The sequence below is a fragment of the Anopheles arabiensis genome, chromosome 3, assembly GCF_016920715.1.
Source record: "Anopheles arabiensis isolate DONGOLA chromosome 3, AaraD3, whole genome shotgun sequence".
NCBI classification, from domain to species: Eukaryota; Metazoa; Arthropoda; class Insecta; order Diptera; family Culicidae; genus Anopheles; species Anopheles arabiensis.
The window spans coordinates 47832626-47848447 of NC_053518.1; the positions used below are offsets into that span (position 1 = coordinate 47832626).

The 15822-nt window shown below is 40.9% G+C and overlaps 1 protein-coding gene across 2 annotated transcripts; it reads right to left on the reverse strand.

Annotated features, from left to right (window-relative positions):
* Positions 1-54: 54 nt before the first annotated feature.
* On the reverse strand, positions 55-13719 carry LOC120901463 (unconventional myosin ID). Of its 2 annotated transcripts, XM_040309433.1 has the most exons (9): positions 13384-13719; positions 12952-13265; positions 5478-5780; positions 3719-3938; positions 3371-3596; positions 2824-3287; positions 1345-2739; positions 1117-1274; positions 55-1031 (listed from the first exon to the last, which is right to left on the reverse strand). In XM_040309433.1, the coding sequence occupies exons 2-9, from the start codon at positions 13044-13046 to the stop codon at positions 815-817; spliced, it is 3078 nt and encodes a 1025-aa protein (XP_040165367.1). In that variant the 5' UTR covers positions 13047-13265; positions 13384-13719; the 3' UTR covers positions 55-814. The 2 variants fall into 2 exon arrangements, with proteins under 2 accessions (XP_040165367.1, XP_040165366.1); XM_040309432.1 differs by having other exon boundaries at positions 12952-13719.
* Between the last annotated feature and the right edge of the window lie 2103 nt (positions 13720-15822).

Genomic DNA, 15822 nt, shown 5'->3' on the forward strand with positions numbered 1-15822 from the left:
ATTTAATGCCGATTGCAAATTATTTCCGCACAATAAGCAAAAACCACATTCCACTATGTTAAAATCATGATTTATTCTTGTCGGTTCGTGTAAAAACATGTATCCGCTTCCGGCATCAGACATGCTCAAGGATCTCTAATTGACGTGGGGGGAAATACATATCACTTAATGCTATATTTTTATTGCCATTCCAACATTCTGGAAACGTTTTAAAAAGGCACAAATTGCGGTATCTGCAGAAACAGCACAGACCAAGTATGTGCCGCCCTGTAAGCTAATAAGTACAGCAAAAGTTGTAAAAAACGAAATACAGCTTCCTAAGCATTCTTTAAGAACATCTTACATGCTAAAAATCAAAAAAAGATTAAAAATTGAAAAACTACGTTAAGCCATGAAAATGGGTGCCCCGCAAACGTTGATTTGTTCCTTCGATCACTTTTCTTCCTTCCTGCCGCCGGCTGTCGGAGTGGTTGTTTGAATGATTGGTATAAGTAACATCAAAATGCCGTTCAATGATCCATTTAAAAGTCATAGCGCGGTCACCAAGCACAACTCCAATATCACAATCGGTTCATCCGTTTTCGTTGCCGTCAAAGTCAAATGTATGGAATGCACCTTTACAAACATATGTGTGTCAATTTAGTTAATGCTGTTGTCAACCTGGAAAGGATGGATACTGGATTATCGTCGCTTCACTATTAATTAATGGCACTTCTGCTTGTCGGTTGTTTTCTCCCTCTCTCTCTCTCTCTCTCTCTCTCTCTCTCTCTCTCTCTCTCTCTCTCTCTCTCTCTCCACTCTCTTCCTTATCATTCTAGTATCGCTGTGGTAACGTGTTGGGCGAAGTTTCGGTCGTATCCTGGGCACTGGCATATGCTGCAGGCACTTTAAAGATGATGAATGTACCGGCATGGGTAAATTCTGGCATATCTTGACCGGCGGCAGCCTCGATACTCAAAGAGCGAGATTTGTTGCCTAGCCGCAGCGGAATCGTTGACGCCACATTCACTGGTAGTTCTTGCTGGCAGATGCTACAATTATTTACAGAAGATGAAAAAATTGACATTAATCTTCTCTATCGTCTGATATACAAAAATAAAATGCGAGTAATCTTACGCAAAGTATCGCCTAATGACATGTGCCACCAACTCTCCGATGCGATCTTCCTTCAACGGTTGATGTTCGCCTTGCAACGATACGATCAGGTCGTTATTATGATGTGAATGAAATACTGCAAGCTGATCGCGTCCCGGGCTAACGCTGATCGATGTGATCTTGTTGGAGGAAAGATCAATTTATCGTTAGTTTATGTTGTGTGCAAAGATCCTATGATGATGATCTTACCTCTCTAATAGCAACCGTTCGCTTCATGTTACGGAATTTGTTCTTCGGCCCGTCCAGTTTGTAGATAGTTCCGTCCGTCACTATGATCGCACGGTCTGCCGATTTGTTGCATTTGTTAAACTTTTTCACAAACGCCGAAAACACGATCGTATCAAAGTTGTCCACATTCTTTATATTACGGACGCTCGCATTGTACGACGAGTAGTTACTGTTTTCGGCCACAATGGACAAGTAGTTGCCTAGCCAGCGGCGATCGTGGCCCCAGCACTTTCTCCGTTTGCGGAACGCACTGGCAGCAATTATCTGCAGCCGCAGCTGGGGCCACTCTTCCCGCGGATACTTGCGTAGGATCATTGCGGCGCGCCAGCGAGAGTACAGCATCCGCAGCTGCCGTTCCGCTTGCCGACCGACAAGCGGAGGCTGGGGCCACTGTATACCCTTGCCGTAGTCACGCAGCGTACGTGCATTGCGGAACCGCACGGCCAAATCCTGCACGTAGCTCTTCAGCTTGTACTTCCGATAGTGGCGCATGATGACCAGGGCCGCCTTCATCTTCTTGTACTTCTGGCGCGCGATCCAACCGCGCACCTGCTTCTGCAGCAGCGTTACGATGTGCGGTATCATGTCGTTCCGTTGCTGCTCCAGCGCAAACAGCGTTTGCGGCGAACGGATGAATATTTTCGTCTTACCAAACCGCACATCGTGGCCAAAGTTTTTCTCGTTCATCAGCACCTTCACGCCGTCCCGATCGTTGCCACCGCGGAAGTTTGGCCAGGTGTACTGGGAAATCATTTTGTAGCGGAGCAGAAATTTGTCGTACCGCTGACGGTGCACAAACCCGGCCCTTCGTACACGCACATTCTCCAACAGGCCCAAGTACCGGACCTGGTGCTCCACGCGCACATCATCGAACACGGTCGGACTCTTGATGTCGTTCGGCTTAACGCACCGTACGTACAGTGGCTCTTTGCGCAAAAGTGTGGCCACCAGCTCTGCCATCGATTTCTGGAACAGCGTTCCTGCGGTCAGCGGGCGCTTTGTAGTTTTCGCAATATCCTGAGCACCTTCGGGCCACATCGAGCTGATCACCTTGTCATGCGAACCGTAAAGCAGACGCTTGAAATCTTGGAACAAAGTGTCGCGGTTTTTCTCGATGAACCCACTAATCGAATAGATTACATCGCCGGCGTAATGCGTTATGCGGAAGTCTTCTTTATGGCGCAATTCCTTGTCCATCGGTTTCAGCTGGCGGCTGCTATAATGCGGATGATGGGAGAGCTTTTTGTCCATGTCGCCCAACAGCATTTCGTCCGTAATTTTGCCAACATTCAAGCACGCCTCGTTCATGATCGCGATAACACCCTTGTCAGCTTGTTCTACCAAGGCACAAATGATCTAGTAAAAAATTGAATACACAATTAACATTACATTCAAATTCACAATCATGCAGCTCGAACGTGCACACGCACGCGAACATACCTGATTGTTGAAATACTCAATATTGGTCCACTCAATTCCTTCCCGGTTGTACTCTTCCTGTTCCTGCTTTAACACCAGCTCAATGAACAGCTGCTGCAGTTTTTCGTTGCAATAGTTGATGCAAAACTGCTCGAAGCTGTTGCGGTCAAATATTTCAAACCCATAGATGTCCAACACGCCGATCACTTTATTGTACCGCTTCTGCGTGGTACTGCCTGGGACTACGATGGCCTTGTTGATGCGTTGTATGATCCAAGTGAACATACGATCGTAGATCGCTTTCGCAAGCGCATCTCGCCCATACTCGGCTTGCTTCGTGTCGTGGCTTTTAGTCATGATCTCGCCCCGCGCTGCAATCACACGCTCCGTCAGGGCAGCACGCATTTCCTCTGCCGTCACCTGCAGCAATTGGGCAACGTTTGCTAGCGTCTTACCGTTAGCAATAGTAATCTTTTCATCCTTCACTATGATTGAAAGATAGAAAGAAAACAAAAATTCCATTTATTAATTTTACCCAAACTATGCGACAATTCATTGGCATGCTTACTTTTAAATTCAATATTTCCTAAATGCAAAATTGCTGCCACCGTGCGCCATACCATAGAAATTTCCTCCGCACTAAATCCAAGTGCCTGCAAACCTCCGGTCGTCGCTCGATAGTCTGATTTTTCCGACAGGATTTCCGTACTTCCTTGATTTGTGTAATGATAAGCGGCCGGATCTCGTACTAGATTGTACTGCTGCAGCTCATTGTTAGCACCGCCACGTAAAAGCTGCAATTGTACATGGATATCATTATGATTGTTTGGTACACAATTATGGAATCTATGTAATTAATATTGGCAGGAATTGCTCAACCAATCATGCTGGTTGTTCTCGTATCGCTAAATCATACCTGGTAAAAGCAATGAAAGTTTCGTTCGCCACTCTGCTGCTGAATGACCCGGGACTTTTCCAGCAAATAGTTGGTAATAATACCACCGACCGGATCCCCTTTGTAATCGAACTCGATGTCCATGTATTTCCCAAAACGGCTGCTATTGTCGTTGCGGTTAGTTTTCGCGTTTCCAAAACACTCCAAAATTGCATTGCTCTTAATCAGTACGTTCTTAACCCTGCAAATAGCGAATAATGTGCAACAATGTGCGAAATTAATACTGAGACTCTTGATAATGTTGAACCATTTTAGATGTGTTGAGTATTTTCAGTGTTTTTTATGAATCATTCAAATTTCATGCAAACTCGTGATTGTTCATTTTTCCTGATTGAGAATGATTCTTTTCGGATTTTGTCAAAGAACTTGATTTTTTTTTGTGGGATGAAGCAATACAATGGGGAAAATTATCGTACCACAGAAGGTACCTCCATTGTGCCTTTTCGTTAGCATATGGATTATCTTTTTTGCTTTTCAATACAATCCATAGCGAAACATTCTGCAAACAGTATATTATACTGATAAATCTCGGCTTTCCAATTCGCACAGCTGCAATAAAGACAGATTTTGTTTTGTGAAGTGTTCAAAAAGCGTAAAATTGAAAGTATCAAAAGTTCTCGCGCGGCCAACAGTTGAAACTTTTTATTTATTTTATTTATGCTCGCTTAACCACACGGCCGGAATAAACCAAGAATAAAGCCATGCTCCAAATTTCGATAAACTTTCAAATGTTACTGAGTGGAACAACTTTACGCAAAAGTCCAGAAACATTGCAAGTGCGAGCCAGCATGGAAAAGAATGGGAGGGAGAAAAAAATGTTTAATTAGCATTTTGCCACGCCAATTAGCGGCATGCTGGAATAAACTACGCTTTTTTTCAATAAAAAGCCTAACGATAATTGGCAAATAATCAACAATGTGTAAACAGTTTTTCATTCACTGGCATCGTAATGTGTGTTCGTTGTTGAAAACAAAAGGAGCCTTTTGTTAATAGAAGCAATCCAAGTAAAAAAAAACATGGGAAATTAAAACAGGAAACAGCTTCATCTCATCAAACGAAACAAGTGAACATACCCGGAAGCAGGATTAAAACTTTACAAAGTATCACTCTCATTTTCCGCGCCCATATTACTCAAATAGGTTTGTTGTCCTTCCGAAGTTGTGCCATGCGATAAGGAATTGCTTTTCGCATGTCCCTGCCATCATTTAAGGAGCGTCGTCTTCGCTGTGATGTAAGCACAACTTTTCACTCACAAAAAGTTGCTGGGTGGTTTTAAAACAACTCAATTAACTGTGGAACCTTCAATTTGCCGCTTATTAACAGCGACTGGCGAAACCATACGCTTTAAAGGTCCTACACCCCCCAACAAGGACTAAAAGCATATTTTAACCTTGTTATGAAGCCTATTCTTCCTAGGATAAAAATGCGCAAGGAGGTATTACAACATAGAAGAGCAATTGAATTTGAAATTTCATGTATACATTACGCGGCCGAGAAATTACTTAATTCTAATGCTTCGCATTAGCAGCTCGGAACTCGGAAGAAGTAAAAAGCTCTCCTAAATTCCATCAATGTATAACAACATACAACGTAAACCATCATCATAATGAGAGAGCCAAAACTACGCGCATTTAAGCAGAAGGAGGAGGTTAACAGTTTTGCAATGCAAAACATTACTATCGAGAGTGCTGGTATGTGATCCCGGTCCCCGCCGGCTTACCGTTCAATTTCACCCTGCTTTCCCTGATTCGTAACTGCCGCTATGTACTTCATGATGATTTTGGATGCCTCCGTCTTGCCTGCACCCGATTCGCCGGAAATCATGATGCAGGTATCGTTGTTGCGCTGCTTCAGCACCCGATAGGCAGCATCGGCAATGGCAAAGATGTGGGGCGCATTTTCAAACAGCTCCCGCCCCTTGTATCGGTTGACGTACTCCGGTCCGTAGATGTTCATCTCGCGGTACGGGTTCACCGAGATGCAAACCTCCCCGATGTATGTGTAGATCTTGCCGGCCTGAAACCTGTGAAAAGGAAAAGCAGAGGAGAACGTATCACATGTAACTGCTGATTATCGAACTGCTTACTTGCTAGAGGAAAAGTACATAACAACAACACAAAACCGCGAATTTTCTGACCCATCCGACTCATTTAAGGAAGAGGCTGTCTTAGCACCTCCGGTGCCTTTACCGCCCAATGGAGTATATCTCGGTTAGTCACTCTCAACAGCCCACAGCCCTCAACAGCCCAACAGCCCACGGGTCCCCTCTCTCTCCAGTGACGTCAAGCGGGAAAAGGAAGGATGAAGAGACACCAAAACTGGGCGGTTTAAAAATTTCATCTCGCGCTCATCATCAATGCACAAATTTGACCTTTCTCTTTCACTGTGGGCTGCGCACATTATCTATCGCACTTTCGTTGAATTGTTATCAATTATGGATTATGAAAGCAGACAGATGATACACTCCTTCGGTTCGGGTCCGCTGTAACATCGGTGCTCATCCGCACCTCAGCACTGTACGGTGGAAAACGGAACCCGTTGAGGTTAATTAAAAATTACAAACAGTCTGCGGTCTCTTGTGACGTCGTTCGCGTTGTTTAGGCTTTATGGCGCAATGTACTGTGATGAGCGCTTCATCACGGTTGCTAACACATTGCGCAACTTTTACCGATGAAAGCTTTGCTCTGTTCGTCCCATCCATACTGGTCCGTTAGCGAAGCTGCATTTTAAGACCGTGTCAAGGTAGATGTAAATTAAATTGTTATCCATGCAACAATAAAAATAAAAACTATCGTTTATGGTGGCAATCGAAACGTATAAACTGTTGAATATGTACTCATTGCATTGCAATTGCATTAAATTTCAGCGTGTTGATGATGCTTCTGTTTGAATTAGATTTTCGAGGATCATGGAACAAACTTACATAGCAAAAAACGAACTCGAGGATCGTTTGTTGTTGCTATGTAACTTACATCGCATCCAAACTTAACTTACATCGCATCCAAACTCAATTATTAACAATTATTCTGCATTTATTAACAAAAGAAAAAAGAATATCACTATTTGCTTTGTCTTTTTTTCTCTACTAACTGATAGTGTGAAACATGTTTGTCCAAAAATATGAAAAAATGCAATTAAAACACCAAATCGATTTCCAGCATACGTTCATATTTATTCACTTTGTTGAATCCATTATTTCTGCAGCGCGTTTCCGCGTTGAATACGTTCTAATACAAACCAATCTTTATTCATTACACCCGATTAAAAGGATTAATATTATTGATCGGTCATTGAAAAATGCATTGTATTGAACGCCAAAATGCAATAGCATATACTAATATTGTCTAACACTGGCAAGTTTCCAACACAATTACAAAATAGCAATTTGCTATCTCCTGTGTAGAATATATGTAAAACCATGTATGAAAAAACTTTGCTATCTAACTCGACAAAATGTATCAAAATATATCTATAAATTTATTTCAGAGTTCATCAAATCAAATGTCTGTCTTCTTTCAAATCCATTCTCTTTCATTTTTACTTTACCGCTAAAATTTCATTGATAATTGAATAGAGCCGGGGTTGACAAACTCAAAAAGCGGCAGACTAGAGTAATTTTACAGTCTGCGGGGCTGCGGCAGATATCTGAAAGATTCTCCAATGTTTCTTACGATCATTGAAGTGAATTTAATTCAGAAGGGAAGTGAATTGATTTTGAATTAATATATACAATGTAAAATTAAAACCAAACGTTCAATACATGAGAAACGATCATCAAAAGTTCGTTTCATTTAATCCACATCGTAGTTATTGTTAATCTTAACTCCTTCGGTTTGACCGCTGTCAATATAGCACACATACGACACAAGACAAGCCGACATCGATTACTCACAATACATAGCATACATCATGATATCAAGAGATGTAATGATATATCTATTTCATTGACAAACATTTATTTAAATTATCATCAGCACCAACCAAAAAAAAAAAACAGTTTAGTACAGATATTTACGCATAAAGATTCTGAGAAAATAGCTGTTGAGCTAACAGTTAGTTACCATCTAGTTAATTTGAATTAGCAAACATGAGTTGTTATTTTACATGAGTTGTTTGGGAATTATGAATCCCAACTCTGGAAGCATCACTGAACTTAAATTTTATTTTCAAGAGCAATAGCATCCAGAGGCCTTCGTAGACTTTTTACTTAAAAATAGTCAATTCAAATTTGTTTTCAATTGTTTTGAAGCATACATCAATTAACAGCACATAAAATCAGGATTATTTTATCAAAAAGAATAACATGTGTTCATAAATGTTTTTATATTTCCCGTGCATGCTATATTGTAATACACTGCGCGGCTAATTTGTTTAACCGCACCCTTAGTTTTCATGTTTTTTTTCTATACCTTCAAAAGATTTGATATCGGTGGGTATGGGGCTTTTGTTTGTGGAGAAATAGGAATTTAGCGCATTTTTAATTATTTTTATCATGCATGTAGCTATAGTAATAACTAATTTACGTTATTTTGACCATCTAGTTTCTATAAGCGCAATTAAATAAATTACGGTAGAAGGTTGATTTTACTTATATTTCGTAAGCTTTTTTCATTAATGTATGTTTTGTTGCATTGTCTGCATCGTTTATTACATCGAAAATCCTGATTGGTATACATTTGTCAAAATTGTTTAATATTTTTGACGAGCTTCCTATAAGCTGTTCAAATTGCGACACAAAATTTATTTACAAATTTGACATCAAGAAATTGCCATTTTTTTGCATACACCCTTATCACAATTATTCTTTCAATATTTTATACCGAATTAAGATCAAAATTTTGTGAGATTCAGTGTAAGAATTGTAAAAATTGTAATGAGTTTGCTTATCCTTAAATCGTATTTTTGTAACCGAGCTCGGGTTCTGGCTTTGTGTTCGTGAAAAATATTTTTTTATATATGATATTTTAATATAAATGACAAAGTTTGACCCAGTCATTGCCAGTTTATAGGGGTGTGGTTATAGCCGCAGTGTACTAATTCCAAGCAGCCGCACGATCATTTGAACAAATTTCTATATTTTTCAAAGCTTTCTAGGCAATGTATGCTACCAAAAGTATCGTAAAACAATCGATAAGTTACAGGTGTTATCAGTTTACATTCACTATCGTCTAGGCTCTTATACAACATTTCATCAAACATTAAATTCTTTCGCAGAATTGCACCGTTGTCGATGATTTTCGGTGAAATAAGAACAACAAAACATTGAATTTAATGTGTGTAGAGTTCGACGGAACAATATACGCTAACTGAAGTGATGTTTCGATCGATTGGTTGTTTTCATTGGCGTTGCCTTGAAAGAAAAGATTACACTTCTTTCATTTATTTTGCTATCAATTATAGTAATTCGGTTAATAATAATAGCAAATGTAGGCAAAAGACCCCAAATTTGTGGGGAAAAATGGACATTTGTGATGAATTTTCCTTCATGAGACTCCAGATGTTTCAGGTTTTGACGTTAGTTCCAGTTAGCGAACTTCCAGTTAAAAAGTACCCAGTTACCGGTCATCTACTGTATTTTTCTACATTCCAACGCCCCGTAGAGGGTTTTACATCTTTTTCTTCTTTATGGCGCAAAAGCCGTTACCGGTCAAGGCCTTCCTGACTTATAGATTACTCATAGTAAAGATAAGTCAATTCTACGTATTGGAGGATCTCAGTTCATTCCGGGCTTGAACACATGACGGGCATGTGCACACAGGAGGTTTTTTTCTACCCAACTCAACACTGTAAGCTTCATTTCCAATCCGTAAAATCCCAATTCAACATTGTCAAATGTTGGTCGAACGTACACAAAGTAATCAATGAGATATCATTCGAGTCTCCATAGTTATTGTTGAAATGTATTTACGGGATTGAATTGTTTGTTTATGGTATTGAACTGGCTAGAGAAACCCTGTAAAGGTCACGTTTTTAAGAGGTTTTTTTTGTTTTAGTGCATTTAAAACGTGTGTTAATTTTCTGTTAAATTTTGTTGTATACTTTTCATTTGCAGATTTTGATTTTCTGCACTAATCCATCCTGAAGACGAAGCAAGGAGTTTTATTTGAGATTTCAATACATGGCCCATTCTAATCCGTGTTAAGCCGTGCATATGACAGCTGTGCGGAATCGGACCCATATTGCAGATATTGTTGAGATAAAATGTAAAAAAATATTTAGTGGCATCACAGCTATTACATATGCATTTTCGAGTCTCCAACAGCTTTATATTCAATAATTGAATGGGCTTTTTTGTTTCATCATCGAGTTTATAATTATTTAAATGTCGTTTGTTTTGCTGTCCAAAAAAGTGAAGCTAATAGTCAATAGTTCATGATGCTTTCCAATGAATCTAACAAAAAAGGCTAAAATTGTATCCTAATCACACCTTCTCAAGTTGTTTTACGACCCATACACATGTGTACATCATTGTCGGCGATTGTCACACATACAAATCAGCGTTACAAGCTTAATGTAAAAGGTTTTCGAAGAATGAACCCTCCACCACGGTTCACCAATACGCTCGCATACATATAACCCCAAGGATTGGTCTGGCCACAGCGCCAACATATTTCCACAGCGTTTACCAGGGGACACACACGATGGGGGTCACCATTCGGCCTATATATGTGAGGAAACGCGTGCCGCGCTAGAGCCGTGGTCTTACTACCACCAATGGCACAAAATCCACGGTGCTTAAGAAGGCCGTACACATGATGGGGATATGGGCAGAACGCAGAAATGGATAGCAACTTTACAACACCCTGTGCCGCGAAGCGTCAGCGCTCTGCCGCCACCACCACCACAGGTCGCCGTAGACGGCGTCTGTATAGCTGACATCATCGCCACCACCCTCGTCGTCGTCAGGCCTCGCAGCTAAGACCTTGGTCATACGTGCTTTTGTACCATTGAATGGAGAAGCTTCAACGACTTGCGACTTGAACGAGCAGCGGCACAGATTGAAGAAACATTGTGTGTTTATACACAGTCAGCAGTTCATTCCAATCAATCATAAACCGTATCATTATCAATATCGTACTAAAAAAAATATTGATGTCTTTACCCACACCAAATTCCGCGCATTGTGTCATACAATTGCCAAATCACACGTGTAATCTGCAGGGCGGCCAATGATAAGATTCCCCTCGACCACGCAACGGTGGAATGTCTTTCGATTTTACAGCACCACGCTTGTCGATCCACGGTTCAGCTTTGCTGATATATTTGATATTTGGAGTTTTGTGAGTAAGCAAGACAATAGACCAATTTACAGCACAGAATTTATTGGTTTTGTATGATGAATCATGAAAGGTTCATTATCGAGAATGGATCCGTAAATTCGAATGAAATTAATTATTCATCAATGCATGGAACAATTATTTATTTATTTATTTACTTATTTATTTATTAAATTATATATTTGTTACTAAACATTGACATATAAATCATCAATAATCGGTTGAATTTTGCCATGGGTTATCTCCCATAGCTCTAAACCTTCCAAACACCAACCGGCGCCGTTAGGTTTAACGATGAGAGCTTTCAGACCAATCGAACAATCAAAGAAGGCTAGGTAGGTTCGCTTGTCCATGGCTATCTTGCTAGTATTAAACGGCCACATGATAAAGAGTAATCGGTGTGCTAAAAAGATACTGGAGCTGGCACCGATTGAAAGGGTAAACATCCTGCAATAACTTCAAGTACCGCACGTTTTCTTGCACTCCACATCCGACCGACTCCCATCCGCACCCAACTCCTTCGGAGGGGTTTTTTGTGTACTGTATATTTTTATTGTTTTGTCAGAAAACGCTCATCGTGTGCTTCAAACGTTGCAACGGACGGTCAGCGGGTTGCGCCGTGCTATCGCGTTCGCGGTTGCAAAGGATGGATCCTCCAGCAGCGCCCGTGTTTACTTGCGTTCTTCAAACGGTCCGTGCGCTTGGCCAACGTAAAGGCGCACCGCGGGGTTTTATTTGTGTGTAAGCAGTGGAAAGATTGTACCATTTTGGAAAACATAAAATAAAACCCGCGTGTGCGAGTGGAGCTCTACTCGAGCCTAATACATATGTGGTTCTGTTTTATCCCATTTTTCACCCATGATTCACACATTCAGACCAATCACTGGAATGCCCAATCGCAACAGCTGTTGAATGGATTATTACAGAACGGATCTTTGCGTTTACTTTCTTTTAGTTTTATTTCTGTGAGCTCGCGCTGCTCACACTTAACTTGTAGTCTATTTGCGAAACACGAAGGCCAAAAGAAAACTTCCTCAAGTATTCTTATCAACACCCCCAATCGACCATGCGGGGTGTTCCAAACATCCCCGAGCATGCCACCTTATCGGTATTTGTATTTGTGCATACGGGTGTGTATGTGTGTGATTTGCAGTGCAAGTGGTTTTATTTTTCATCAAAAGGGCAACTTATTCGTAACCTCGTTGCTGTGGGAAACGTCTTGGTCAATTCAATCGGCGTTTAACTGCACGGTGATGACGTGATTGCCGCTGGTTGCAATAATCGATGACTAATGTGCTGTTGTTTTTTAAAGCATTGCACGGGCGGCGATGCTCTACACGCCATATGCAAATAGGGCCGGTTTGTTAGTCATACACGGTAGAAAGATGACACATTTTATAAATAATTATACACCATGGCCGCGTGGTGTTTGTGGGACCTAACTTTTTGTGTTCGATTAACTTTTTGCCTATAAATCACCGTCAATCCATCCAATCAAACAACTTGCATCTTCACATTGGAGTCGATAAAAACGCACGTTTGAAGAATACTTCAAACAGCACCTTATTTGGTTGATCAAGGCAATCCTTTCACTCGCGGTGTTTCATTAAGATGGGAAACAGCTTGTACATAGGCGGCTTCAAAAGACTTTTTCTATTTAATTGTTCTCAGAACCAAATAAAACATTTTAATTTAATGGTTTTACTGTCAAATTTATAATTTTGCTATTAAAATCAACCTTTTTTTCGATAAGGTCATGATTTTTGCTTTGTACCCTTGGTCAGTCTTCTTCACAGTCTCTTCAAGCGTGTTAATGTTTCAGTGCTACTGGATTTAGAGACATCTTCTCTGCATTCCATTTCTATTTTTAAGTATCACACCCACACCCATCTGCGGTTTATTTGTATGAAAACATACCTTCGCTTCAGATTGTCCATGAATTTGTCCTGCGTAACAGCGTCCAGCAGTACAAAATCCTGTACGCCGACTTCTTGCCCTTGATGATGTGCCATCCTGCGCCTGCTGTGCTGTGTGTTTCAGCTATGCAGAGTATGCGTATGCAACTTTCGAGATGCTGTTGCTGCTCACTTCACTGTTCACCGATTGTTATTTCGATACGTATCCAAAATACAAACAAAACTATTCGGGGCCGGTAAATCTACCATGCCTTGCACGCTTGCACAATCGTCACTTTCTCTAATAGCAATAAAACAAACACAAACCAAGCACACCTGCGAATAGAACAATCACGTATGGGTTGTTTCTTTTTCACTGGCTTACAAAAGAACAACGACCGCCCACTGGCATAGAGTGAAATTTCACGTTGAAAGAACTAATTAATTCACTAACAGCAACACAAATGACGCGAATTCCAATGCCCTAGCAATGCTGACGCGGGAACGGCAACGAACGGCGCGGCGCTATTGTCCAACTCATCACTGGCACTGCGAGTGTACGGCAGGCGACAAAAAGCAACAAAACGCCGTACGCATAACTAGATTAACCGAGTCACTTCTACGTAAAAAAAAGATTAACTGATAATGCGAGTACTTTTCAGCGTTTGCTCTTACAACAAAGCTGCAAGCTGTATTCCGGACGGATCTGCAATCGTTACCAATCGAAACATTCTTGAACACTGCATCTGGTTGAAGTTAAGTTTGGTTTCTTCCAATATTTTCTTGTGAGCAAAACGTATATTTTTTGTTACAGAAATTAATAAACTTTAAATATTACTGCAAATTGTCGGAGGAAGGATGCAATTTCGATTTAATTCGTTCTCGAAATCGGACAGTTATCTGGCGTTAAATTTTTCCGGAGCGTTTGGAATGAAGCTTCGTACTTTGACATTCGAAAAGCTTTATTCTGTCAAGATGGAAAGGAAACGTCAAAAGATTCCAATTCCCACACAACAAATAGCATGATGCCGTGCGCGCTGTTTGAAATTACAGTGGAGCACCGTTTATCCGGGTACATTTTAATCGGTTGTCCGTTTATCCGTGCTTTTTAGAAGTGGCAGCTCCATACAAAGGTGAGGCCCGTGTCTGTGCTCCATCGGATGCGATTTTATCGGAAGGCCTGTCAAAATTTTATATGAGATTTGACAGATAACGTCGGACGTGCGATTTCGTCGTACGACGGAATCAAAAATTTTTGATTTCGTCGGACGCCGCATCCGATTTTATCTGTCAAACTAAATGTGTGGTGTTTTGTAGGAACAATCTCAACTTAATTTTTCATAATCGTTATATTATTTTTTTTATTTCTCGTAAGGACGGCCTGGTTGGCCGTATCATTATGGACTAGACTTAAATCTAACATTGTTGGTTCTATTGTATTTCTTAATATCTATGGGCTGGCCGAAGCACATTTCCTTGCTCGGCTTTGTGCACCTTATTCCGGGTGGGCTCGGATTCTGTTGTATGCCAGCCGTTCTCTTTCCATAGTGTCTATGGGGAATTCCAGTATTCCCATCCAAGGCAGCAGGGATTTAGTGTATATGGCATCGACACCGTATTTTACAGGTGTTAGGTGAGCGATGGTTTCCAGCATCCGGGTTGTCTAGTGCTCCGCGATGGCTTGGTTGTTCTAAATCACCACTCTGAGCTCGTCATGGTGGTGAGCTTCTGCCCCAACCGTCGGTTATGTGTTCAGACTAGTGTTGGCCGTTCCGGTTCGAACCTAGTAAAAAAGTTCCGTTCTTTATGCAGGCCGTTCCGTTCCGATCCTTTATACAAAATCGTTCCGTTCCGTTCATTCCGTTCCGTTCCGTTCATTCCGTTCATTCCGTTCATTCCGTTCATTCCGTTCCGTTCCGTTCATTTCGTTCTTTCCGTTCTTTCCGTTCATTCCGTTCCGTTCAATTCGTTCTTTCCGTTCGCTCCGTTCCGTTCCGGTCTTTGCCGCTTCAATATTGTTAGCAAGGTGCTATCGTTCGTGCGTTCCGTTCTTTGAAAAAAACCGGCTTTGTCCGGCTGTTGCTTGCTGCATGCAAGATAACTGTTCACTCTTTCTCGCACACAGTATGTGTTGCTTGTACACTCTCCCATGCTCACAGGAATATTCATCGCACTTCGTCGCGTATCGTTTATAAAAATCGGTGATAAGCGAAACCAAAAATGGAGTTGCATTTGGTATTATGGTGCAATTTGTAACATCTATTATACTTTTTGTTATAATTTTGCTTGTCTTAACTAGACAAATAACTATTATAAAATTTAAATTTGTACTCATATGGCAGAACGGGTTGGAAAAGATGTATTATAATATGCGAGTATGAACAACGAAAAATAAAATGTATTTATTTTTTATGCCACGATATCCACTTGATCTTGGCACTCGGCATGATTCCAATATTTGGCCATACGATTCGAAGCATTCTGTTCCATTCGACAACCGTTTGAGTGCCGTGATCTTGTAAACGATTTGTGTGGAAAACTATTTGTTTAAAATAGTAAGTGAAATTGAAATAATTAGTCAATCTCGTGATACAATCGTCAACTCGTAGCACTCAATAACATCGGCATGGGTAAAAGTCTCGAATGGATCGTGCCCCCATACGCTGGGATGATTATCCTGCTATGGGCATTTAATAAGTCACTGATAGCCAAGCCTATTAGTGGTACAGGAAGGCTTTGACTGAAAATGGTCGTCGCATCTAAAAAGTTTAAAAAATGCTAGATAATAAATGCATGCTTTATATTAGCACAGCTGGTATAGCTTACTGGGCAGAGGTTGAACCCATCTAGATTTGGTGTCAGATATGATATGATATGAGATATGATATATGAA